The following is a 26,556-nucleotide window of genomic DNA, read 5'->3' as shown; positions in this document are numbered from 1 at the left end:
CAGGTGCTCGCTCTCAGACTCTGCGTCCAGATGCTCTGAGAAGTGAGCCCCCTTGGGTCACTTATAAACATTACAAGGGGTGCCCCCAAAAGCATGAAACTCAAAAGCAACTCAATCCCCAAAAGCTGGCAGCCAAAGCAGTCAGCACAGCCTGCGGAAATCCGTACAGTGCGACGTCAGCGCTGTCAACGCGATGTCCGGAAATCCGTACAGCCACATCAGCAATCAGCGCGATCTGCGACGTCCATACAGCTGCTCGTCATCAATCTTCTACCCAATTTTTAATGTCTAGTTGTCCCTTTGGCCCTTCGGCAGTTGTCCATAAGTTGGCACAACTTATTAGTTGGGCATACCATCAGTTTGTGACATACCTCCCTCTTGAAAGAATTGTAATCGCCCTCGATTACACCTGCAAAACAGACAGAGGCCATAAATCAATTCATTAGACATTGACTCTTTAAGTACCAACGCACTAGCCAAGACACATCTAGCACTTGTACAAGGACGACAAATACATCACTGCACATGACGTCACAAAACGTCATGTGGCAAATCAATCACAAAAAAATTCATTCCAAATCTCAGACCATGACTGCCAGCATCGTATTTCATAACCGCATCTGATCCATCCCGAACCTCACTAATGTCGGATTAACTAATCCTCATTGCGATCATGTCTATAGAGATTTATGAGACCAAAATGTTGCAGTCATTTCGTTTTTCAGTTCCTGCACTCAAACAAGTCAAATGAGAGAGTACAACTCAATCATATTCAATTTCGGGAATTCTGTTTCTTAAAGTCATACAACAGAATACTATCAGCCCAGCAGTATCCCTGAAACCCAAAGGGGACATCAGTGACTCTATTCAATCGAGGTAATCTATGACAAAGGAGCGGAGTGACTTCCCTCTTGTGCAATCCCTCTGCACCAGATTCAACCTTGCTGATCTGTAAGATCTATCGGAGTAGACGATGCTAAACCGAATGCTTCAAGGTAAAGTTCCAAAATCTGAGAAGTATCTGCTAGATCCTCCTCCTCCCTCCACTTCACATTAAATGCTTGATAGTCCTTGAATTTAACCAAGAACCGCCGAATCACTTTACCTTTCATCTTTCTTTCCTTGTGTGCCAAAATCTGTTCAGGAACGAGTATCTCCTCGCTCTCTTCTACTTCGGGTTGCTCATCAGGCTCCCCATCACAACTGGCACCTCACTTTTGAAAGGTTTCAAGAGACTCACATGGAATGCATTGTGAATCTTCCAAGTACCGGGCAGCTTGAGTCGACAACATCATTTATCTTTTCTTTAATTTGGAAAGGGTCATAATACCTCATGCTAAGCTTTGGAAAAAGCTGCTCCTTTCCCTTACGTTTTCTTAGGCGTGCCTTCTCAAAATGTAAGAGCATCCAATCGTCTTCCATTAGTTTCAAATATCGTCGATGTCAATCTGCTGCCTTCTTATGTCGTTCTTGAGACTTCTCTAAAGCCTCGCGGACCTTGGCAAAAGCAATGTCCAAGTCCCTCGTGTATTGGTCGGCTTCAAAAATCTTGTCTTTAGTGCTGAGAAAGGGTGGAACCTTCTCAGCACCTTCAATTATCTCAAATGGCGCCTTTCCCGTCTAAGAGTGAACCGTGTTGTTGTAGGCAAATTCCACCAAAGGCAAAAAAATTCACATTGAGTCTTCTGATCATATCTGTCTCACATTGCCCATCTAACTGCGGGTGGAATGATGATGAAAATTGCAACCGCGTGCCAATGTTCTCCCAAATGGCCTTCCAAAACAAACTCGTGAATTGGGGATCTCTGTCGGAGACTATTGTCTCAGGCATGTCATGTAATCAAAATATCTGTGCAATGAAGTCTCGCTAAATGGTTCGGCTTGACTGTTTTCTTCATTGGAATGAAGTGAGCTTGCTTGCTAAATCTGTCAATGACAATCCAAATGCCATCGTGCCCACTCTGTGTCTTTGGGAGATCAAAGATGAAATCCATTGCAATACTTTCCCAAGGGTGAGTGGGAATGGGTAAAGGTTGTAGTAATCCTTGTGCCTTATGCCTATCAAACTTGACCTTCTGGCATACTAAACAACTGCGAACAAAGTCGTCCACATCCTTCTTGAGCCTCGGCCAAAAGAAATAACGCTCCACATCTTTCAAGGTGGTATCAATGCCGCGGTGACCCATAAAAGGTGGACAATGGCACTCGATCAAAACCTTTTCCCACAACGGCTATGTACACACAACATTGTTTTCTTCATCAGGTAGCCATTCCGTATGGAATACCCTGGCACTATCTCCCTATTCTGTATCCGAGTAAACACATCGGAAAAATCCAGATCGGTGGCGTACTCGTCAACCATATCCTCTTCTATGATGGATCGTGGAAATAGCCAAGACGAGGGGCTTCCGAGACAATGCATCTGCCACTAAGTTTTTATGTCCCTGAACATGGACAATCTGGAAGTGAAACTGTGACAAGATGTTAGCCCCAGAGTTACCCGAAACGCGGAACGGGAACGGCGACGAGGACCCTCGCGGAACGGGGGAACGGCCAAGGGTCCGGAACGGGAACGGCCCGGAACAGCCAACTCTCAAAAATGGGAAGAAATAGGCAGTTTTTTGCAAATTTGCAGTGAACAATTAGGTGTTTTTTTAAGTGTGCAAGGCTGTTCCGGGCCGTGCCGGAGCCGTTCCGACCGGCCGTTCCGGTATCAGGTGGTCAGCCAGAACGGCAAAACGTTCCAGGGCGTTCCAACTTGGCAGAGGGGGAGGGAACGGCATTCCGGCATTCCAAGGCCTACGGAACGCGTTCCCCGGTAACTATGGTTAGCCCACCGCATCTGCTTTTCTGAAAGCTGCTTCTGTGACAAGAAGTAGCGTAAACTCTGATGATCAGTAAACACCGTGAAATCGGTTCCGAGTAGATAATGTCGCCACTGAATAAGAGCATGGAAATAGCTCTTTCTCATAAATCTAAGCTACCAATTCTGGCCTTGAAACCATTATGCTTTCATAAGCAATCACATGGCCTTCTTGCATCAAGACCGCTCCCAGACTACGACCACAAGCATCACATGGCTTTTGCAAGTCTAACAAAGCCAACACTGGTCCAGTAGTCAATTTTTCCTTAAGTGTCTGAAGGGCAGTCACCTCTGTCGATCCGCACGAGAAAGGGACTCCTTTCTGAGTCTAAGTGCAAAGGTGAAGCTACCTCTGCAAACTTCTGAATGAACCACCGGTAGTAAGAACAAAATCCCAAAAAGCCTCTAACTTCATGAACATTCTTCAAGTCTAGCCAATCACGGAAGTCTCAATTTTGGCAGCGTCTATCTATACTCCTGTTGATGAGACGATGGTGTCCCAAGAAGAGTATCTCCGGCAAGAAAAACTCGCTCTTTTTGGCATTGATAACCAATCTGTGATCACGTAATGCCTGAAAGACCTATAGCAGATGGTGTTATGCTCTGCTTCATCCTTGGAAGAAACTATAATATCATCAAAGAAAGTGTCCACAAAATCATAAGAAAGTGTCCACAAAAGATCGATGCTCTCGGAAAATCCTATCCATCATTCGGTTGAAAGTTGTTGGAGCATTGGTAAGTCCAAAAGGCATCACCAAAAACTCGTATAAAACAAAGCCTGTCCGAAAGGCCATCTTGTAGACATCTCTCGGAGCGGTTCTAATTTGATGATATCCGCTATTCAAATCAATCCTGTTGAAACAAGAGGATCCCTGAAGTCTGTCAAGAATATCACCGATACTGGGAATCGGAAATCTGTTCTTGATAGTGATTTTACTGAGAGCTCTATAGTCAATGCACATCCTCCAAGATCCGTCTTTCTTTAGTACCAATAAAACCGAAGAACAATAGGGTGAAGTACTAGGCTAGATGAGACCCTTTTCAAGAAAATCTTTCACTTGGTTCTAGATTTCTTCATTTTGGGCTCGGCTAACACGATAAGGTGGCTGGTTCGGTGGTGTGGTTCCAAGATCCAAAAAACAGATCAATGGTATGGTCCTAAGATGGGGGTAACTTGCCTGGCAGGCCTTCTGAGAAACAATCAGCATGTGTGTGCAGAAATTCTTGTCGTTATTTGTGTAGTTCAAACATATTCATTCGTTGTTCATCATTTAATTCTTTCAAATAGATAGAGTAAACAAAAAGACTGGATTTCATTAATCTTGAAATGGCCGAAGCCGATACAATAGGGACGGACTCGCCCTTCAATTTTACATTAAGTACAATCTTCCTGCCCTTCTCATCTGTCAAAGTCGCTTTCTTGGCCCGATAGTCGACCACAGCATCGTTCTTATGGTACCAAGGAATTCCTAGGAGGACGTCACATCCTTCCAAAGGCATGATGTAAAAGTCCTCGTGCCCTAAATACCCTCGACAATGCAAACGAAGTTTGCCAATGACAGGCGTAATGGCTACATCCCGTCCCAACGCCACAAGAATTGCCTCCGCATGTGGCCCCATCTTGTCGGGCGTAATCTCGAGCCGCGCACCAATTCAGGTGAAATAAAGTTGGCCTTGGCTTCTCCACCAAAAAAGATAAGGGCTTCCTGATCTTTGACTTTGCCCCATGCGCGGAAAAGTTATGTACTTTCATCCATCTGGCTTGGGTCGGTTCCATGCAATCCGGTTCCAGTCCTGCTTTCATCTTGCCTTTTCTACCACGTTTCTCCGCTGCTCTAGAACTCTCTGACCTCCCCAATCGGATGGGACCACTTGCGGATACAGTTCTAGCGGCACCCGGAAGGGACGTAGCCATTACACCTGTCATTGGCAAACTTCGGTTTCATTGTCAGGGGTATTTGGGGCATGAGGACTTTTTCATAATGCCTTTGGAGGGTTGTGATGTTCTCTTAGGGATTCCCTGGTACCACAAGAACAATGCCATGGTCGATTGTCGGGCGAGGAAAGCGACATTGACTACAGAGAAGGACAGAACAATTGTACTTGATATTCAACTGAAAGGCGAGTCTGTCCCTATTGTATCGGCTTCGGCCATTTCTAAATTAATGAAATCCAGTCTGTTTGTTTACTCGATTTTTATGAAAGAATTGAGCGATAACGATAGGACAAATATGTCTAAACTTGATAAAGGACGCCAAGATTTTCTCCACTCTCACGCCGATTGCTTCTCAGAGGGCCTACCAGGCGAGTTACCACCTGCTCGTCCTAAAGATCATACCATTGATCTGATACCTGGAAGCACACCACCGAACCGGCCACCTTACCGTGTGAGCCGAGCACAGAATGAAGAGATTATGAACCAAGTGAAAGACCTCTTGGAAAGGGTCTTGTCCAGCCTAGTACTTCAGCGTATTGCTCTCCAGTGTTGTTGGTTTTGAAGAAAGACGGATCTTGGAGAATGTGCATCGATTACAGATCTCTCAACAAAATCACCATCAAGAACAGATTTCCGATTCCTAGGATCGATGATATACTTGACAGGTTACAGGGATCCTCGTGCTTTAGCAGGATTGACCTCAAGAGTGGATATCATCAGATCAGGATCGCGCCGGGAGATGTCTACAAGAAAGCTTTACGAACGACTTTTGGGTTATTTGAGTTTTTGGTGATGCCTTTTGGCTTAACCAATGCTCCTACGACATTTAACCGGATATGGAGAGTACAAACTATTTGTTGGCACATTCTTTGACGACATCATTGTTTTCTCCAAAAATGAGGCAGAACACAGAGATCATCTGCTTCAGGTCTTTCAGGCATTACGAGATCACAAGTTAGTGATTAATGCAAAGAAAAGTGAATTTTTCCTACCAGAGATACACTTTTTGGGACACATTGTCTCAGCAGCAGGAGTGCAAATGGATCGGCCAAGATAGAGACTATCCGTGATTGGCCCGATTTGAAGAATGTCCATGAAGTTCGAAGCTTCTTGTGTAAGGTGCAGCGGAATGAATGTTGTATTTTCTCAAGATTAGTGATCTTTATTTGCTCAAGGTTCCTTTTAGTTCTTAAGGAAGGAGAGAGCCTTCCGTCTTAAGTAGAGTGCTATGATCACGAACAAAGTGAGTGGATATTGTGCGTGCAAGTGAATGAGACTGAGAGAAGGAGAGAAAAGAGATACGACACCCGAGAGGTTGTAAAACCCTCCTCCGAAGGCCCCACTCTCGTCGGCGAGAGTGGTCTACTTTGATTGCACAAAGGTGTACAATGCGTATGCAATGGACTGATGCAACTTGGACTATGCCGATGACGACGACGGTGATGACGACGACGACTTTAGGGCTGAAATCTGAGATCTTCTAACTGCTGAATTTCGGGGTTGTCTTGGTGGCTGAAAAAGGACTGTTTTACTGCTGAAATTGACTGGTTTTATCGGGGGTCCTGCTGATGGCAAAAACGCTGAGAAGCTGTCTCTGTCAGGCTGCATTTTAGGGCTGGTTTGTACCTGCTATTGTGCTTGCTGAAAACGCTGCCCTAGCTGTGGTTTCCAGGCTGAAAAACGCTACACAACCGCTGAGATTGCTGATTTCCTAGCGATCCCAAAAACACTAATGGTGGGGGCTGCCTGTAGGGGAAACAAACGCCAGGCAAGAGGCTTTATGGCGATGGCTTGTTGTGAGGGAAAAACGCCAAAGGGAAGGAGTGGATGGCGAAGCTAAGTGCTGAGGATGGCTCACCAAGGGGGGACTTGGGGAGGTCTTGTTGAGAGAGGGAGGGAGCACCTGCTGCTTGGGGAAGCCTGTTGTGCTCTTTGCTCATCTGCTAAATTGTGCTAACTTGGGTTTGCTTATACATTAACTTAGCAAAATTGCCCTAACTACTTTTGTTGGGAAGTCACTTAAAAATAATAAGTGAAAAATACCAAAAATAGGGAAAATAGGCTAAATGCACTCGAAAATTCCCCTAACTCAATCTGATGGATTCTGAAGGGAATATTGATGATCATGTTGTGTGCAACCGGAGGATATGCATCTATGCTAAGTGACTGGGCATGCACGGTCTACGAATAGACTCACAAAAGTGCCAGATCACTGCTAATATAAACTGGCCGGACTGACTGAACCCTGCTGTGGTGTAGCTTGTCCACGGACACATAGGGTTGGGATGTGTCACGTCACATCTTGGGACTGGGTTCGTACTACAGGCTGTTCATTGGAAAATTTACAGAGGTTGCTTCCCCTTTGCATATCTTGACACAGAAAGGAGTCCTTTTCTCGTGGGGATCCACAGAGGTGACTGCTTTTCAGACATTGAAAGAGAAATTGACTGTAGGACTAGTTTTGACTTTGCCGAACTTGCAGAAGTCATTTGAAGTATATTGTGATGCTTGTGTTCGTAGTCTGGGTGCGGTCTTGATGCAAGAAGGCCATGTCATTGCTTACGAGATTATCCATGCTCTTACTCAGTGGCGGCATTACCTACTCGGAGCGGATTTTACTGTCTTTACAGACCATCAGAGTTTGCGCTACTTCTTGTCACAGAAGTAGCTTTCGGAAAAGCAGATGCGGTGGGCGAACATCTTGTCACAATTTCACTTCCAGATTGTCCATGTGTAGGGACAGAAGAATGTGGTGGCAGATGCTTTGTCTCGAAAGCCGTTGGTTCTGGCTATTTCCACGATACATCATAGGAGCTTCGAGGATATGGTCGACCAGTATGCCACAGATACAGATTTTGCAGATATTTTCACTCGGATACGGGATGGGGAGATAGTAGAAGGATACTCCATTCGGGAAGGCTACTTGATGAGAAAAACCATGTTGTGCGTTACACAGCCGTTGAAGGAAAAGGTTATGACTAAATGCCACTGTCCACCTTTTGGCATTGCTACCACCATGAACGGGGTAGAGTTACTTCTATTGGCTGAGACTCAAAAAGGATGTGGAAGAGTTTGTGCGCAGTTGCATAGTATGCTAGAAGGTCAAGTTTGACAAGCATAAAGCACAGGGATTGTTACAGCCTTTACCCATACCCACCCGCCCCTGGGAAAGTATTGCAATGGATTTCATTTTCGATCTCCCGAGAACACAGAGTGGTCACGATGGTATCAGGACTGTTATTGACAGATTTCGCAAACAAGCTCATTTCATTCTAGTGAAGAAAACAGTCAAGCCGGATCATTTAGCGAGACTGTTTGTGCCCCAGATCTTCGGATTACATGGCATGCCTGAGACGATTGTCTCCGACAGAGACCCCAGATTTACGAGTTTGTTTTGGAAGGCAATTTGGGAGAACATTGGCACGCGGTTGCAGTTCTTGTCATCGTTCCACCCGCAGATTGATGGGCAATCTGAGATTGCAAATTCAGTGGTTCTAGATTTATTGAAGTCTTATATCTCAAATTAGAAGACTCAATGGAAAAAGTACCTACCTTTGGTGGAATTTTCCTACAATAACACGATACACTCTTCGACGGGAAGGCGCCATTTGAGATTTTTGAAGGTGCTGGAAGATTCCACCCTTCCTATGTCACGTGACACATCCCAACCCTATGTGTCCGTGGACAAGCTACACCATAGCAGGGTTTCCGTCAAGTCCAGTCAAGTTAGATTAGAAGTGATCTGGCACTTTTGTGAGTCTATTCGTAGACCATGCATGCCCAGTCACTCAGTGTAGATGCATATCCTCTGGTTGCACATTGCATAAGCATAAGCATTTCCATCAGATTCCATCAGAGTCAGTTTGGGGATTTTTCAGATGACTTTATCCCATTTTTCCCTATTTTTTGACATTTTTCACTTATTTATTAAGTGACTTTTGTTAGGTACTCAGTAGGGCAAATTGGGTAAGTTAATATATAAGCAAACCCAAGTTAGCACAAATTGGCAGATGAGCAAAGACACAGTAGGCTTCCCCAAGCAACAGGTGTCCCACCCTCTCTCAGCAAGACCCTCTCCAATCCCTTGGCAAGGCCACTCCCTTCCACCAGCGTTTTCCTCATCGCCATAGTGATCCCTTCCCTTGGCGTTTCCAGGACCAGCCATCGCCATCGCCATCCCTCAGCCTCTCAGGCCTGGCGTTTTCATTCTCCCCTGGCAGCAACCCCCAAGAACCACTAATGCTAGCCTTGCCTGATCTCCATTAGCGTTTTCAGCCATTACTAACGCCAGCTAGCAGTCACCAAGTGTAGCGTTTTTCACCTTCAAGGGCAGCAGCACCAAGATCCCATTATCGCTAGCCTTTGCTTGATATTCAGCAGTGGATTCAGCCATTAAAAACGCACCATTGACTGCAGCACATCAGCGTTTTTACAGCAGGTTTTTCAGCAAGAAAAACGCAGCCCTTTGCTAGCGTTTATCAGCAGATACATCAGCGTTTTGTCCTCACCATTTCAGCCCGACAAAACAGTCAATTTCAGCCCCAAATCAGCAAGGGAAAACAGTCAATTTCAGCCCCCAAGATCACCCCAATTCTCAGCCCTTAAGCCTTGTGAACAGCAGATACCAAGAGATCCAGATCAGCCCCAAAGTCATCACCATCGTCGTCATCGGCATAGTCCAAATTGCATCAGTCCATTGCTTTTGCATTGTACACTTTTGTGCAATCAAGTAGACCACTCTCACCGACGAGAGTGGGGCCTTCAGAGGAGGGTTTTACAACCTCTCGGGTGTCGTATCTCTTCTCTCTCCTTCTCTCAGTCTCATTCACTTGCACGCACAATATCCACTCACTTTGTTCGTGATCACAGCACTCTACAAGACGGAAGGCTCTCCTTCCCTAAGAACTAAAAGGAACCTTGAGCAAATAAAGATCACTAATCTTGAGAAAATACAACATTCATTCCGTTGCACCTTACATTGGTATCAGAGCTTTGGAAGTGTTCTGCATTACTCAAGGAAAGAACCACAAGAATTTTTTTGCTTGTTGCGGTCGCATGAACCCAAGGTTACTTGGGCCTGGCGATTCCTAATCGTGTTTTGTTGAAGAGTGATAGGAATCCCAAGATTGAAGAGTGATAGGAAAAAGCAACCTTGGTGTGAGCGCAAGGCCGCCAAGGGGTGCGCCCGCAGAAAGGAGTAGAGCTCGGGTGAAGAGAAGATCCTTCTCCAACGCGATTTGCAAGCAAAAGAACACCTCAAGAACCTCAAGATCCTCAAGAACCCAAGATTCTCAAGAATCAAGGACCTCAAGACCCTCAAGAACCCAAGTTCCTCGCGAGCTTCAGACCCCAAGATTATAGTGCATGGTCGTCAGCCGAAGCGGAATGGATACTTCGCATACAGGTGATGAACATGAGAGAGGCAACGAATACTCGTTCCCACCCGGAGATGATTTCTTCAACCCTCCCCTTTCGCCATCTACGCCAAACCCTATGGATGCAGTGGTCAAGCAAATGATGGCCATGATGGATAGACAAGAAAATAATCGCCTTGCTCAGGAACGTGAGCGCCTTGCTCTTGCCGCAAAACAAGAAGAAAATCGACTTGCTTTTGAACGCGAGCGCGATGAACGGGAAGCTCAACGGGAGATTCGCCATCAAGAATTTATGTCCCACATACTAGCCTCGAAGACCGAACCACCCAAAGATCGTGGGAGTTCCTCTAGTGGTGCAAGCCACGATGCGGATTCCAACAACCCAGTCACCGAAAAAGTGACTTTCAGTAAGTATGATGGTAAGATGGATGCTACGGTGATTCATTCTTGGTTGCATCAATTTAATGTTTATTTTGCGACAACTAAGAAAACAAGAAATAGCAAAGTTTTGACGGCAGTTATGTACCTTGCCGGTGATGCCATAAATTGGTACCATGCATGGCAAGAGGCACAGCTAGCCGCGCACCTAGAGACAGCCGACGATTTCACGCCCCTCTCTTTTAGTTGGGTTGATTTCCAAGACAAGCTCAAGGCGCGGTTTATGCCACCTCAGTACCTCGCACGTTTGAAAAGAGGATTGGCGTAATCTCAAGTAACATGGTATGCCAGTCATGTCTTTTTCTAACCGTGTTTTGCAACTAGGCACTCAATTACGCAAGTCGGATGATGAGCGCAAAGAGGCTTTTCTCTTTGGGTTAGACGAATACATCAAGTTTGATGTTAAAGTCTTTGACCCCGCGGATCTCAACAAGGCAGTAGCAATCGCTCTCGCCCAAGAGATGAAGCACAATAAGGGAAAGCCTAAGGAGAACAAGTCTTCTCAAGGGACATCTCAGAATTCTCAGACCACACAGAATGGTAATAACGGTAAGAATGGTAAGAATGGTAATTCTTCTAGCCCTTCTTCCTCTAATTCCTCGGAAAAGAACTCTAACAATGAATCTAAGGGTAAAGCTAAAGCACCTGCAAAACCTAAGCTAACCCCTATTGAAAAAGCTTCACAAGGAATTATAGGAGAATACATCACGGCTGAAGAACAAGTGATTTATGCTAAAGAAGGTAGATGTTTTTAATGTCATGTCAAGGGTCACATTAAGAAGGCCTGTCCTAAGACAGTCCCACCTAAAGAACCAAAGGCACCCACAACTACCACAAACTCTGTCGTCACAACACAACCTGCATCTTCTCATGACTCTGACACACACATTGATGAATCTCTCATGAAGTGTTATGGTCATGTAAAGGGACAGCGTTTTGTCATATTGTTTGATCCAGGTAGTATGCATGATGTGATTAGTCCCCCGCTTGTTGAGAGAGCCCGCCTAGAGGTTAGTCAGAAATCTCCTCTCGAGGTTTCTGGCTTCGCTCTTGGTATGGACTCTCTTATCACGAAGGAGAGCCTTGATGTGATGTTTACCGTTCAGCAAGCTTCTTTTCGTAGGAAATTTCTTGTGTCTCCTCTCTCAGGATGTGATATGATTTTAGGCATTAAATGGTTTCGTGAACTTGATCCTGACATTAAATTTAGTGCTAACACGATCACTTTACATTCCGATATTGATTCCCCCCTTATCATTCGTGCTGAGGAGGGCTTGCATTCTTTGCCTCTCATCTCGCATGTGCAGGTAAAGCGTGAATTACGACGAGGAGCACAAGCGGCATTCATCTATGCTGCCCCAGTTTCCCAGAGCATTCAGGCTCCAGGTAAGTATTCGGAGTTGTTTACAAAATTAAAACATCTCTTTTTGCAGGATGATCTTCCACCTCGTCTCCCACCGGAGCGGCTCGAGGACCATTGCATCGAGCTTATGAAGGGAGCGCAGCCAGTCAATAAGGCTCTCTACCGTTTGAACAAGTCACGGGAGGAAGAGTTAGAGCGACAACTCACAGAGTTGGTGGCTAGAGGATTCATACGTCCTAGTGTAAATCCTTTTGCTGCTTCTATTTTGTTCGTTCGCAAGAAGGATGGTTCGTCTCGTTTGTGTGTTGATTACAGGGCATTAAACAAGATGACCGTCAAGAACAAGTTTCCGATGCCTCGCATTGAGTATATCCTCGATAGGCTCAATGGGGCAAAGGTTTTCAGCAAGGTCGATCTCAAAAGTGGATACCATCAGGTACGGGTATTCAAAGGTGACATTTTCAAGACCGCCTTTCGCACCGAGCGAGGGCAATGAGAGTATATTGTTATGCCTTTTGGATTGACAGGAGCCGTGGGTACGTTCAATCGTCTCATGGTAGGTCGTTTCGGCGATATGCTAGGTGTATGTGTGTTCATCTTTTTAGATGATATTCTCATTTTTTCTGCATCGTGGGAGCAACATGAATTAGATGTTGAAAGGATACTAACTCGTTTGGATGAGTGTCAGTTGTACATTGCAACTAAGAAGTCTGAATTTTTTCTTACTGAAGTCACTTATCTGGGTTATATCATTTCTGCAGAAGGCGTCAAGCTAGACTCCGCGAAGGTGGAACAGGTTCGTAATTGGGATTTGCCCAAAACTGCATATGATGTGCGTTCTTTTCTTGGTTTATGTCAAGCAAATAGTTCGCACATAGAGAATTTTGCACGCATTGCTGCACCTATGACTGATGTTTTGAAAGGGGTAAAGACTCGCCGTCAACGCATAGACTTGCCCGAGGCAGCCATTGAGGCTTTCGTAGCTCTCAAGGTTGCGGTGACAGAAGCACCGTGTCTTATTCTTGCCTCTTGGGATGATCCCTTTGAGGTATGAACGGATGCGAGCAATGTCGCCATAGGCGCTGTGCTCCAGCAGCATGGTCGCCCAGTAGCTTTCCTTAGCCGGAAGCTCAATAGTGCGGAAAAGAATTATTCAGTTTATGATAAAGAACTTTTACCAGCAGCATGGTCGCCCAGTAGCTTTCCTTAGCCGGAAGCTCAATAGTGGGGAAAAGAATTATTCAGTTTATGATAAAGAACTTTTATCTGTCATTCACTCTCTTAAGCATTGGAAGCATTTTTTGTATAGTAGAGAGTTTACAGTGCTCACAGATCATCAAGCCCTCAAGTGGCTCCAGTCTATGCCTAGTGCACATTGGAGTGATTGCCAAACGCGGTGGTCACAATTTTTTGAGCAATTTGGCGGTTTGATTGAGTATGTGCCTGGAAAAGCTAACCCTGTTGCAGATGCATTGAGTCGCAAAGGACAGACTTTGGCTCTTGAGTCAAGAACCACATTTTCTGTACAAGGTGAGTCTTTTGACAGCATGAAGAATCAATATGCAGATTCGGAGTTTGGTAAGTATTGGTTGCACGCTCTTGCTTCCCAAGGGCCCAGCAACTATCTCATTCGTTATGGATTGTTATTTTTTCGTCGGCGTCTATGTGTGTTGCCCTCTCTCATGCCAGCCATATTGCATGATGCACATGACTCTCTCACGGGTGGACACAGGGGAATGAACACCACATTGGAAAAGATTGAACGATTTTTCTATTGGCCTAAAATGCGAAAAGATGTGTTTAGTTATGTCACACATTGCACTATATGTCAAAAAGTAAAAGCTCCTCGGGGTAAGCAGCAAGGCCTCTTGCTTCCGCTACCTATTCCCGAGGGACCTTTTCAGGATATCTCTATGGATTTTGTGACTAACTTACCACCAAGTCTGCATTCAAGGAACACTCAATGTTTAACTATTGTTGATCATTTCAGAAAATTCTGCATGTTGATTCCTTGTAAGGCCACAGTTACTGCACAAGGTGTTGCACGATTGTTCATAAAGCATTGGTACCTCCTCTGTGGTTTGCCAAAGTCCATTGTTTTAGATAGGGATGTTAAGTTTACGTCCAACTTTTGGCGTACACTCTTTGAAAATTTTGGCACAAAGTTGAATTTTTCATCCGCTTTTCATCCACAGTCAGATGGTCAAACCGAAATTTATAATCAATTGGCTTTTGATGTGTTGAAGTCTTATGTTCATGATCAGCAGTCTCAATGGGAGCTCTATCTCCCATTGGTTCAGGCTATTCTCAATGATTCCTTCTCTTCTGCTATTGGTCGAACTCTGTATGAGGCAGCTTTTGGCCGCCGATTCCAGTCACTGTTGACTCGATCGATCAGTCAAATGCCTGATGCCAATGTTGAGAATCAGTCATTGGATGAGATTTCTGAGAGTGTGAAGCTTTGGCTAAGCAAGGCTCATGAATCTTATTCTCGACAGGCTAACAAGCATCATCCGGAGGTCTCGATCAAGGAAGGAGATTGGGTGTATCTACGAATCATGAAACAATGTCTTAAGCAAGTTGGAAAGAAATGTCCTAAGTTATCTTTTCATATCTATGGTCCATTTCCAGTCATCAAAAAGATTAATGAGGTTTCAATGAAATTAAAGTTGCCTAACTCATGGTCAATGCACAACGTTTTCCATGTTTCTTAGTTGAAAGTGTTTCAGGGAACACCTCCAAAGGACGTTTCGAAAGAAGAAGAACCGGAGATCATCGATGAAGCAGAAGTCATGGAGCCGGAGCAAGTCTTGATGCATCGGTTTCGCCATGGTTCAAAGAAACAAGTACGACAGTATTTTTTGAAGTTCAAAGATCGAGGAACCCATGGAGCGGTGTGGGTAGACGAAGAGTTCTTCAAGGATTATCCAGAGTTGTTGGCAGACTACAAGGAAGCCATGCAGCTCGGTACCGGTACCTCAATTTAAAAAGGAGGGGATGTCACGTGACACATCCCAACCCTATGTGTCCGTGGACAAGCTACACCATAGCAGGGTTTCCGTCAAGTCCAGTCAAGTTAGATTAGAAGTGATCTGGCACTTTTGTGAGTCTATTCGTAGACCGTGCATGCCCAGTCACTCAGTGTAGATGCATATCCTCTGGTTGCACATTGCATAAGCATAAGCATTTCCATCAGATTCCATCAGAGTCAGTTTGGGGATTTTTCAGATGACTTTATCCCATTTTTTCCTATTTTTTGACATTTTTCACTTATTTATTAAGTGACTTTTGTTGGGTACTCAGTAGGGCAAATTGGGTAAGTTAATATATAAGCAAACCCAAGTTAGCACAAATTGGCAGACGAGCAAAGACACAGCAGGCTTCCCCAAGCAACAGGTGTCCCACCCTCTCTCAGCAAGACCCTCTCCAATCCCTTGGCAAGGCCACTCCCTTCCACCAGTGTTTTCCTCATCGCCATAGTGATCCCTTCCCTTGGCGTTTCCAAGACCAGCCATCGCCATCCCTCAGCCTCTCAGGCGTGGAGTTTTCATTCTCCCCTGGCAGCAGCCCCCAAGAACCACTAACGCTAGCCTTGCCTGATCTCCATCAGCATTTTCAGCCATTACTAACGCCAGCCAGCAGTCACCAAGTGTAGCGTTTTCACCTTCAAGGGCAGCAACACCAAGATCCCATTATCGCTAGCCTTTGCTTGATATTCAGCAGTGGATTCAGCCATTAAAAATGCACCATTGACTGCAGCACATCAGCGTTTTTACAGCAGGTTTTTCAGCAAGAAAAACGCAGCCCTTTGCTAGCCTTTATCAACAGATACATCAGCGTTTTGTCCTCACCATTTCAGTCCGATAAAACAGTCAATTTCAGCCCCAAATCAGCAAGGGAAAACAGTCAATTTCAGCCCCCAAGATCACCCCAATTCTCAGCCCTTAAGCCTTGTGAACAGCAAATACCAAGAGATCCAGATCAGCCCCAAAGTCATCACCATCGTCGTCATCGGCATAGTCCAAATTGCATCAGTCCATTGCATTTGCATTGTACGCTTTTGTGCAATCAAGTAGACCACTCTCACCGACGAGAGTGGGGCCTTCGGAGGAGGGTTTTACAACCTCTCGGGTGTCGTATCTCTTCTCTCTCCTCTCAGTCTCATTCACTTGCACGCACAATATCCACTCACTTTGTTCGTGATCACAGCACTCTACAAGACGGAAGGCTCTCTCCTTCCCTAAGAACTAAAAGGAACCTTGAGCAAATAAAGATCACTAATCTTGAGAAAATACAACATTCATTCCGTTGCACCTTACATCCTAAGCACGAAGGATAAGATTTTTGAAGCGGATGAATATACGCGAGACTTGGATACGGCTTTTGCCAAGGTTCGCGAGACTTTGCAAAAGTCTCAAGAACGACAAAAAAAGGCAACGGATCGCCATCGTCGTGACTTGAAATTGAAGGAGGATGATTGGGTTCTCTTACGTTTTGAGAAGGCACGCCTGAGAAAGAAAAAGGGAAAGGAGAGGCTTTTTCCAAAGCTTAGTATGCGATACTACGGCCCTTTCCAGATCACTGAAAAGATAAATGATGTCTCCTTCCGACTGAAACTGCCAGATACTTGGAGGATTCACAATGCATTTCATATGAGTCTCTTGAAACCTTTTAAGGGTGATGTGCCTGAAAATGGGGAGCCTGATGAGCAACCCGAAGTGGAAGAAAGCGAGGAGATCCTTGTTTCTAAACAGATTTTGGCACATAAGGGATACGAAGAATAAAGGTAAAGTCGCAAGTGGTTCTTGGTTAAGTTCAAGAACTATCCTGCATTGGATGCGAAGTGAATGGAGGAGGAGGACCTAGTAGATACTCCTCAGATTGTGAAACTTTACCTCGATGCTTTTGATTTAGCATAGTCTACTCCAAATGGAACCCAGAATTCAGCTTGGCCAGAGATCTGGTGCAGTGGGATGCACAAGAGGAGAGTCACTCCGCTCCTTTGTCAACAGATGCCTTGATTTAGATACTAGAGTCACTTATGTCTCTTTGAGCTTCAGGGATACTGAAAGAAGTGCAGGAACTGATAGACGAAATGACTGCAACATTTTGGTTTGATTGATCTCGAATAGACATGGTTGCAATAGGGGTTAGTCAATCGGACATCGATGAGGTCCCGATTGGATCTATATGCGATTACTAGCTACATTGCCGATAAATCATGATCTAAGATCCGAATGAATGTTGAATGTCATGTGATGTCCTGTGATGTCTAGTGATGTCCCGTGATGTCGTGTGATGTGACTGTCGATTGGTACATGTGCTAGATGTGTGTTCCTAGTACGTAGGTACTAACAGTCAGTGTTTGCTAAGACGGTCTATGGCCTCTGTTTGTTTTGCAGGCGTAATCGAGGGCGATTACAATGCTTTCAAGAGGGGGGTATGTCACAAAGTGATGACGTGTCTGCCCGAGAGCATGCGGGATTGCTGTTGAAAACCCTAATTCTGCAAACCCTAAGCCTAAAACCTGAAAACCCTAAAATCTGCCAAAAACCCTAACCCTAAAACCTGTCCTAAACCCTAACCCTAACCCTAGGCAACAGGACAGATTTCCGGATAATGCGCTGGCATGATGACGTGGCAGCATCCGGATTTTGCGGCGCTTTTTTCAGCCCTCCGACGACGGCAGTTTTGCTTTTTCTCTACGCTTTGGCAAGAGGAGAGAGAGAGAGAGAGAGAGAGAGAGAGAGAGAGAGAGAGAGAATTACATTGCTTTTTTTATTACAAGACTCAAGAGAGAGCTTGTGTGAGATAGAGAACACTTAGCTTTCGATTTGAAGCTTTTGGGGCTCTGCTTTTGGCAACCCTTGTAAACAAATAAATAAGCGGAGAGGGTTCTCACTCTGCAGAGCATCTGGACGCAGAGTCTGAGAGTGAAACCCTAACCACGCTCTTGTACTTTGAAGATTGATTAATACATAAAGAAATACCGAAAGGGGTGCCAATCTTTGGGGCCAATATCTCTAGGCACGAAACTCCGCCGGGCCAGTGCAAGTTTATTGTGATCTGTGAATTGTTTTAAAGTGGTTATTTGGTGCTGTCGTGATTGATTCTTGACTTGGAGTGTCCAAGTCTGTTACACTAGCAATGGTGTTTCCACCACCATCACTAACTTCAAGCTCCCCACAAACCTGCCCATGCGCACTCGCCTCTCCGCCCACCAAGTCCCCACTTCTTACATTGCAAAGTACAACCAAGTATGCAAACCTCAGCTCCGTCAACTTCCTGCCATTGATCCTCGCTAGTATTTGCAGCAAGCCAACATCCAATGTGCCTTCTGTGATGCAAGTTATGATGAGAATGGCACATTTGCCTTGCCTTTCTGGAATTGGGATTCTACATCAGGGTATACTCTTCCACCCATCTATATTAATGCCAGTAAAAGCCCTCTCTATGATGCCAACTGCAATCCCTTGCATAGAGCCCCTATATAATGTGGTGGATCCCAACTACAACTTCACTCAGTTACCCAACAGGTGCCCAGCTTGAGGCGAACAGCTCCCTCATGTATGAGCAAAGGGACTGAAGGTCTATTGCTATTGTGAGGTAACCTTGTCATTTCATGCTTAAGGTGAATCCCATCATTTACTTTTGGAGTGTAAAATTTTGATTTTCATCTTTGTGTTGAGAACTATTGCAAACAATAATCTCTTTTTGCATTCAAGTTTGAAATTTTGATCCCAAGGTTGTGGGCTTAGGAGGCTATGTTTCTAACACAAAAAAGCTCAGGCTCATGCCTCTAACAAGTTCTAATTCAATACCGTCTTTTTTGTTATCGTGTCGTTTTCATTTCAAAAATGCCGGTTGAGGGCAAAGGGAAAAAGGAGAAATTCCGCTCCAAAATAACAAAAAATAGTGTAAGAACTTGAAAAAAATAGCCTACAGGGGACGTGGAAGCAACACCACACAGGGTGGCTGTGAGTAGCCGGCAAACAGCATAAGCAGAGTTGGGCAATGCCGGTGCAGAGGCAGAGGGGTTTCGAGGGCGAGCAGTGGAGGATGTTGTCAGGCTCTATGCATGCGAGGTAGGTTGGGGGCTAACTATATGGAGCAAAGGGAGTAGTAATGCAATGGGCCGAGTGGATCTCGATGAACCGTCCCCAACTCTCCAAGTCTCGAGGGCGCATTCGGCCACAACTTGGCGATCGTTGTCTCTAACTCAATACGGACCTGCTCCATTTCTCTCTCTTGCTTCAACCTTCACGCACTAGACATGAGCCAGGGCGCCTCGATTTCCCACTCACTTTCACAACCATACGCAGTGTTTGGGAAAACTCATTTTTCCCAAACATACAAAATTCCTTTCCTTGAATTTGCCAAGAGGAAATTTTAGAAAATTAGGTCTTTTTTTTTAGGTTTTTACACTATTTTTCTCTATTATGGGGCCCTGTTGCATGAGAGAGAGAGAGAGAGAGAGAGAGAGAGAGAGAGAGAGAGAGAGAGAGAGAGAGAGAACTTCTATGTGACCCACACCGTCAGCTCTCGAGACGTTCTCATGCTGTCGCTCCATGTTGTCTACGCCTGTGTATGTGTGTGAATGTGTTTATTCTATGAGCCGGCACCCACAAGGGTTGAGAGAGAGGAGAGAGGTGGCCCTGTTGCATGGATGACGGGCTTCTTACGAGGGAAATCAAGCCTCATGCCTTTCTTATCTGCACCTCGCCTTGGGACCCTTGCACCCCCGGCACTGAACTTCTCTCTCTCTCTCTCTCTCTCTCTCTCTCTCTCTCTCTCTCTCTCTCTCTCTCTCTCTCTCTCTCTCTCTCTTCCCTTGGTTCTCATGGCAGGGAAGACTTCATTCCCTCAGTATGGAGAGAGAGAGAGAGAGAGAGAGACGGCCCTGGTGCATGGTGGTGAGAACCCGACGAGGCTAAGTTTCTCACCACCATGGCTGAGAGAGGGCTGTAGGTGCTCCTGGTAGCACACATTAAAGGCGGGTGTGTCTCTGCATATGTTCTCTATATCACGTTGTTGTGGTGCTACCTATGCCTGTGCTTGCGTTCTCTAAGCATACACTGTGCCCACAAGGGTTGGCATGGTAGACGTCCTGCAACGGTACGGACTGTTTTGCACGAGGCTTCAAGGTAAGAGGGGCCATGCCACCGCCGAAGGCGGCGCCGTTTCACTAGTATATTATATGTATTATAGGCTCATATGTTAGTGAAAAACTATAAGGTAAGCTTTGAATTCAACCATCCTAATTAGAGCCATATTTAGACATGTTTTACGATGATGGAGCTCGAGACAAGGATGGAGTTTGACTCTTGAGAGAGAGAGAGAGAGAGAGAGGGGGGGGGGGGATGGAGCTTGAGACACGAGAGGGAGGGATGGAGCTTGAGAAAGAGAGGTAGAAGCCACATTTGTTCTTTGAGGTGTTGTGCTTTCCGCCAAAAAAGAACAGGTAGAAGCTAGAGCTCCATGTCCAAGCTTAAAGCTTTAGCAAGGAGAGTAGCTCAGTAGGGATGTTGAGAGCTTGAGGAAGAGGTGAGACGAGCCTCCAAATCAGCCCTCCAAATAGCCCCAAATCTGCCCCCAAACAGCCCCAAACATGCCCCCAAATGGCTAGTTAAAAAAGCGTTGACTTTTTTGGTTGACCGTTCCGGATTCCCGTTCCGGAACGGCGTTCCGTTCTCGACTCTGTTTCGGGAGCCGGACCCATCGGAACGCCGTTTCGGAACGTTTAGGGTCCGTTCCGCCCGTTCCCTGTTACTATGGAACCAGGCCACCCATCACTGGCACGCGAACATACAGGACAGCATGCAGGATGGGGATGATGGCGGGTAGAGGACAAGTTGCTGTGCTGCAGCTAACAGGGGCAGGGCAGTGTGGCACAGCTGAAAAGCGAGGTTACAAGCAGGTCACTGCTCTGCTGGAAGGTTACGAGCAGGTCGTGGTGCAGCAGGAGGGCGACGACCAGGTTGCAGCGCATCAAGAAGGGCAGCACGACTGCCACTCTCTGTGCACTAGAAGCAGATACTGGAAAGGGATGGTTGATCGTTGCAGGATCATAAAAAACACACAATTCAATCCTCACACTGATTTACTTGCCATTCTAAAAGCCTTGATGACAGGTTACAACAACGTTGCCACCTACAAAGCGGAAGGAAGGAATGCAGTCTAGTACGCAACATAGAATTATTTTATCCACTCCTCAATGCCAGACAACAACACAAGCTATTTTGTAAAGGTGCACCATCATTTGAAAATGGATTCTCTACCGTGCTCTGAGCTTTCCACCAGTTCAACGAACATGTTCTTCACCTGTAGGAGCCAATACACTTTGTCTTCGACAGATTATTTAGTCATTTGATTACGACATAATGTCTCTGAGAATGAACACATAAAGATTACTTCCCTCGTATGCTATTAAAGTGTCCATGACTCAGCCACACACAAATGTTGATTAGCAGTGCCGTTTCAAGCTCCCATAAAATGCCAGTTTCTATAGAAGCAATAATAGCAAGTTGATTACCACTTTGTAGCAGTGTGCCTTGCAATCAACAAATTTAAATGTGGTAGAACCTGATGTAGTCCTTTCCAGGTCTCGTACTAATTTTTCCCTAGGCCCTTTCAAATGTCAAACTGCCGATGCATGGGTAGAGGTCTACACACACAAACATGGACCGTTCCGGCATACAGGCCATAATGCATCCCGCTTAAGCTCTTAACATCAGATGTCTTTTGATAATTATGTTAGGCATTCATGTTCATAACTTCCCTATCTCAAAAGCTTCGTCGGGAAATACCTTGACCATCATCCCTCCTTGCTATCGGCAACTGTTTGAAGCTCAGCTTCATTTGCTTCAATTCTAGTCTGCATGAATGATGTCTATGTAAACAACCCCACATGGCCTATATACTTACCCTACAACTACATGATGCATATTTTTTTTGCAGCACAACTCAACACCCATGCCTAGCAGGGATGACATAGAGAAAAGTGGGTGAAGCCTACCTGCATGGGAGTCATTTGCGATGTTCGAAAGCACCGCAGCCCAAAGTTGTGACTTTGAAGTGGTAGTGCAATTCACATTTGAAGCCTCTTCCTGTCCCAACCTGGCCTTACCACCACAACTGTCGGTTGAAAGGGAACCATAGCAAGGAACAATCACTGCAAAGCTGTTTTCTGGCTCTCCATCACTGCAAAACTCAGGAGCATGAGGCTCAAACCATCCGACAGACCAATCAGAATTCTCTGACTCCGACCCAGAGAAACAATTAGGCTGCACAATCACCATATCAAAGTCCAAATCCAAGCTATGGTTTCGTCTCCTCTGTGCACCCTTGTTTACCCTTCTTTTCGCGTTGCCGCATACTTTCTGAGGGCTGGAATTCTTTTCGTTGGAGCTCCGGCTTAGCTGGAAAGCATCGACATCAAGGGCTGCAAAGGTATCTGCGGAAGAAACAGGAAAATTATGATTCGGGATTGTGTTGGGGAAGGTGTGGGCAGGTGGATTAGGGTTGGGGTTGGGATTAGGGGAGGGATTCTTCCAAAGCCAGGTATGGAAGCCTGGAAATGGGAGGGCCATGGGAGGAAGGGGAGAGGAGGAGGGATGGGAGCAGGAGTCACCCGGTTATGGCTATGGATGCAGCAGCATAAATATGGAACCGGTGAAGAAGAAGAAGCTGCTTTTGGAGAAGATAAAGTTCAGACAATCTTCTGCACACGGTAGGCAATGGCGGATGACTGTAAACGTGTTAATTTATCAAATGGTCCCCATCTTTTGTCTCTCAATAATTTTGCATATAATTTAATTTATGTGTTCTTGTTTTTCCTAAATTCGTGGAAAATTATAGCTATATTTTTGGCTTTCTAAAAGAAGCTTTAGAGAAGTGTTGGGTTAGGCATACTTTCAATGTTTTTAGTGATGATTGAGACTTACCTTAAATGTTATTTTGGTTTTAAAATATTAAATATATATTTTTATTTCACCTTTCATTTCACTTCTTCACATGGCTTGACTTCTCTTGCATTCTATTTTTTTAGAATGATAAAGTGAAGCTTCACCTTGCATAATTCTCGTAAGTTCTATACATACATACACACACACACATGTATATACAAATATATAATATATGTTAATGAGTTTTTTTAATTATATATGTAAATTTATTTGTTTATTATCTATTTATACACACACACACATATATATATAATGAGCAAACCGTGGTAAAGAGAAGAAAAACCGGTGCAATGATATCAAAAATTAGTTTTAAAATTCTACAAATTTCAAAAAAATTCTAGTATTTTTGGTTTGCTTCTTTGCGAGGAGGACATTTGGTCGCTTATTAAAGACACATTCTTGAACCGATGCAATGATGTCAAAACTTAGTTCAAAAATTCTACAAATTTCAAAAAAAAATCTATTATTTTTTGTTTGCTTCTTTGAGAGGAGGACATTGGATCACTTATTAAAAGACACACTCCTAAACACTGCTTCACCTTATATTATTCTGGTTAAACTCAACCTAATGATTTTATCACTTTCTTATTGTTTTAGAAAGCCATCGTGACCCTTTCACTTGTTTTTTTAAGGAAAGTGGAAATTGAATTAAAGACAAGAGCCCCGTCCCACCAAGAGGCTACAAGGGTTGCAAGGGTAAGAGAGTTTTGTGCGAGCAGTCCGTAGGACCTGCTCTATTGGCTCTGAGCGACGTGAACAATGCCCACGGAACCTTCAGTAGTCGGTCAACAGAGCAGACGACCTATTAGACAAGTCCTTGATGCTGCAAAAAAATCAAAAAATAGGTACTTTTTGTAGCGGTTGTGGAGCATCGTGCATGGGGTGTCAACGCTCTGTGAGCGCTCCAAGCATCTCGTGAGATGGGGCTCTATGAGCATAAAGAATACATGGATCCCACAAGTAGGGGGTCGGATAACCCCAAATCCAAACAATTAGGATACAAGGTCCACGCGCATCCTAAGCCTAGAGGAACGGTATGCCTCTCTGGAATATATGGAGAGGAATCATCATTTGGTTTCTATGGATTCAAAGGAATGCTCCAATTTTCAAGCATGTCTCTTCATTAACCTTCTGGCTCCTTAAGCATGACCTTCAGCTTTGTAATATGATGTATGAAGCCCCCTTTGAGGGTTCTTCTACCACTGACATACAAAGATCTACAAGATGGCAAAAGTGGAAAGTTATTATACCAAAAAAATAGCTAGATCTTTTGAATGCTTATACCAGCACTGCACTTTAGAGTACTTTAGAGAATTGAATTATTGTCATCCCCTTATTTCTTCAACATCCTTATCTTCATTTATTCCTTTTGTCAAAATTTATTTGCTAGTTTAATTTAGAGTGCTCTTTAGTTAATTTTCTCACTGCTTTGTGAATAAAATCAAAAATAGTTTTCAATCACATTAATCTCTTATATTGATCAAATCAACTTCTCATAATTCACAAAAATTTGAAAAAGGCTACTTGTTTTAGATACAATTTTCTTCCCCACATAGAATCAATCATACACGATAAAAGGTCTAATATGTCACGGAAACTAAAAACTAATCTAAACTTCACATTTTAAACCAATTATATGTCACATCGTGGCAAAAAGGGTATGTTGCTTTCACACATACACTGCTAACGTTGGCTCAGACTTGTCCATGTTAAACGTTCATGTTAAACGTTTTGTAGGCAAGCAAGTATGGTAAGGTACCCCCACACGAAGGGGGGTAATCATAAGAGAGGGAGGGATGGGACTGATGTGACCTATTTTGTGTCACGCTCACACATAGAGGGTGGGGGGTAAAAAGACTAATTCACAATCACACCTCTTTGAAGTTCATTTCAAGTAGTGGAGGGGGGAGGGGATGTAATGGAATTTGCCTATTCGATTTGAGAGTAGCGGAATTTAATGAGAGTACTTTCAAGAAATGATTTTGTGAGCATAGCGGGTAGACATAATTGAAGATAGCAACATAATTATAGCAATTAGTTAACTTGGCATGGACAATACTTTTGCAAGAGAGAGAATTTAGAGAACATGACAACAATTGAGGACCGGATTTATGTGGAGCCGGTCCCCCCTCCAATAGGCATTTGTATTATGATTTCTCCCATAAAGAGAGACTTGTTACAATACATTCTTTGTGTTCCTTGTGACCTAGGTGAAGCAATGAAGATGGAAAGCTTCATGCATCACCAACATAACATAAACTTGAAGAAAGCTTTAACTATCCCAAGCCTCAGTCCCAAGACCTCAAACACCTTCGAAGGTGGAGAGAGCTAGCAGGGAATGAGGGTAGGGAAGAGGAAGAAGAAACATTTCGTAGGAGAAAGAATTAGTTCCTCACTTATCATACTCTTGTTGCTAGCATACATAATAGCATAGTAATGAAGAAGAAGGAGATGGCAAGCTTAAGCATTCAAGCATGGCTCTTGGTTGGATTTGCACTCCATAGCCAAGAGTGTTGGTGTAGGCTCTCAACCTCTACTTGCTTGGAGAAGGAGAGGGAGCTCTTGCACTTTGCATAGTACACAATGAGAGTGCTTGTGAGTGTGTGTGGGTGAGTATACCCCCTAAGCACCCCCCTAGCTTGCTTGGGTAGACCCCCCCTTGTAGCTCATGCTTGAAGCTCATTGGACCCCTCTAGGCCTAGCCAATCACAAGCAGAAGCCATTACAAGCAACAGGGATAGCCTTGGGACAAGTGTCCCCCTTTCCCCTTTGAGAGAGAGGACTTGATAAATGCAAAAACAATTAGATAATTCAAGTAATTTATCATTGGACCCCTTTGAAGCCTAGTCAATAGGCTTCAAGCAACACATGAAGGTAACATGGGTAGGGACCTGACATGTGTCCTTGCTGCCTCTTCAAGCTGGGGCTTCCCTTGTGAGTGTGAGTGTGTGTTCTCTCTCTAATCCCTAGGAAAAGGGCTCGCCCCCCCTCTTGTAGGGATGCTTTTGACTTTAGGAGCTCAAGCACCTTAGTCATCAAGCATGACAAAGCTCTTGGACTAGGGGGTATTCCCACAAGCATCTCAGGCAAGCATGTCAAGGCACCTCAAGCACCTTAATCAAGCGGCAAGTCAAGCACCTCAAGCATGGAGTAAGTCAAGCACCTCCAGCACCTTAATCAAGCACCTCAAGCAGGACAAACACCTCAAGCTCGACAAGCACCTCAAGCAGGACAAACACCTCGAGCTTGGGCCGGGTTCCCACCTCAAGCTCAGCCCTAGCTTACCTAAGGTCAAAGGACTTTTACACACATTATTGGAGGTCTTCAATGAAGCTAACCCTAAGGTCTTATGCTCCATTGGTTAGCCTTGCTCTTGATAGACCATCTCCCATTTGGGCCCCTTTACTATTGGCCCCGTGTTGAGATAGATCTATAAGCACATATCTATATCTTAACACTTGTTCCCGTTTATTCTCCCACATTAAGTGATCAATTTAATATGAGAAAATCATTTGGGTTGGTTAGATATTAGATTTTATGACAGGGGATAACTCAAAATAGTTACCCCCCACTCATGTGGGGGTCCATTAAGTCTAGCAGCCACAAACTATAGCATG

The 26,556-nt window shown here is 44.7% G+C and overlaps 1 protein-coding gene across 2 annotated transcripts in view; it reads right to left on the bottom strand.

Annotated features, from left to right (window-relative positions):
- LOC147449843 (uncharacterized) overlaps window positions 1–22,728 on the bottom strand; it is a 29,573-nt gene extending 6,845 nt beyond the window's left edge. The window contains exons 1-2 of one of the 2 annotated variants that reach the window (XR_015189480.1): window positions 21,991–22,728; window positions 21,782–21,849 (exon numbers count right to left, since the gene is read on the bottom strand). Coding sequence is in view for 1 of the 2 variants with exons in the window: in XM_086522206.1 (XP_086378332.1) it covers window positions 21,991–22,564 (574 nt within the window). In the remaining variant the exon portion in view is untranslated. The remainder of the gene's footprint in view (window positions 1–21,781; window positions 21,850–21,990) is intronic. The other variant, XM_086522206.1, reaches the window with a different exon arrangement.
- Window positions 22,729–26,556: the final 3,828 nt, after the last annotated feature.

The sequence above is a fragment of the Adiantum capillus-veneris genome, chromosome 10 (genome assembly GCF_014529385.1).
Source record: "Adiantum capillus-veneris isolate H3 chromosome 10, ASM1452938v2, whole genome shotgun sequence".
NCBI classification, from domain to species: Eukaryota; Viridiplantae; Streptophyta; class Polypodiopsida; order Polypodiales; family Pteridaceae; genus Adiantum; species Adiantum capillus-veneris.
This window is presented reverse-complemented; position numbering and strand designations above follow the sequence as displayed.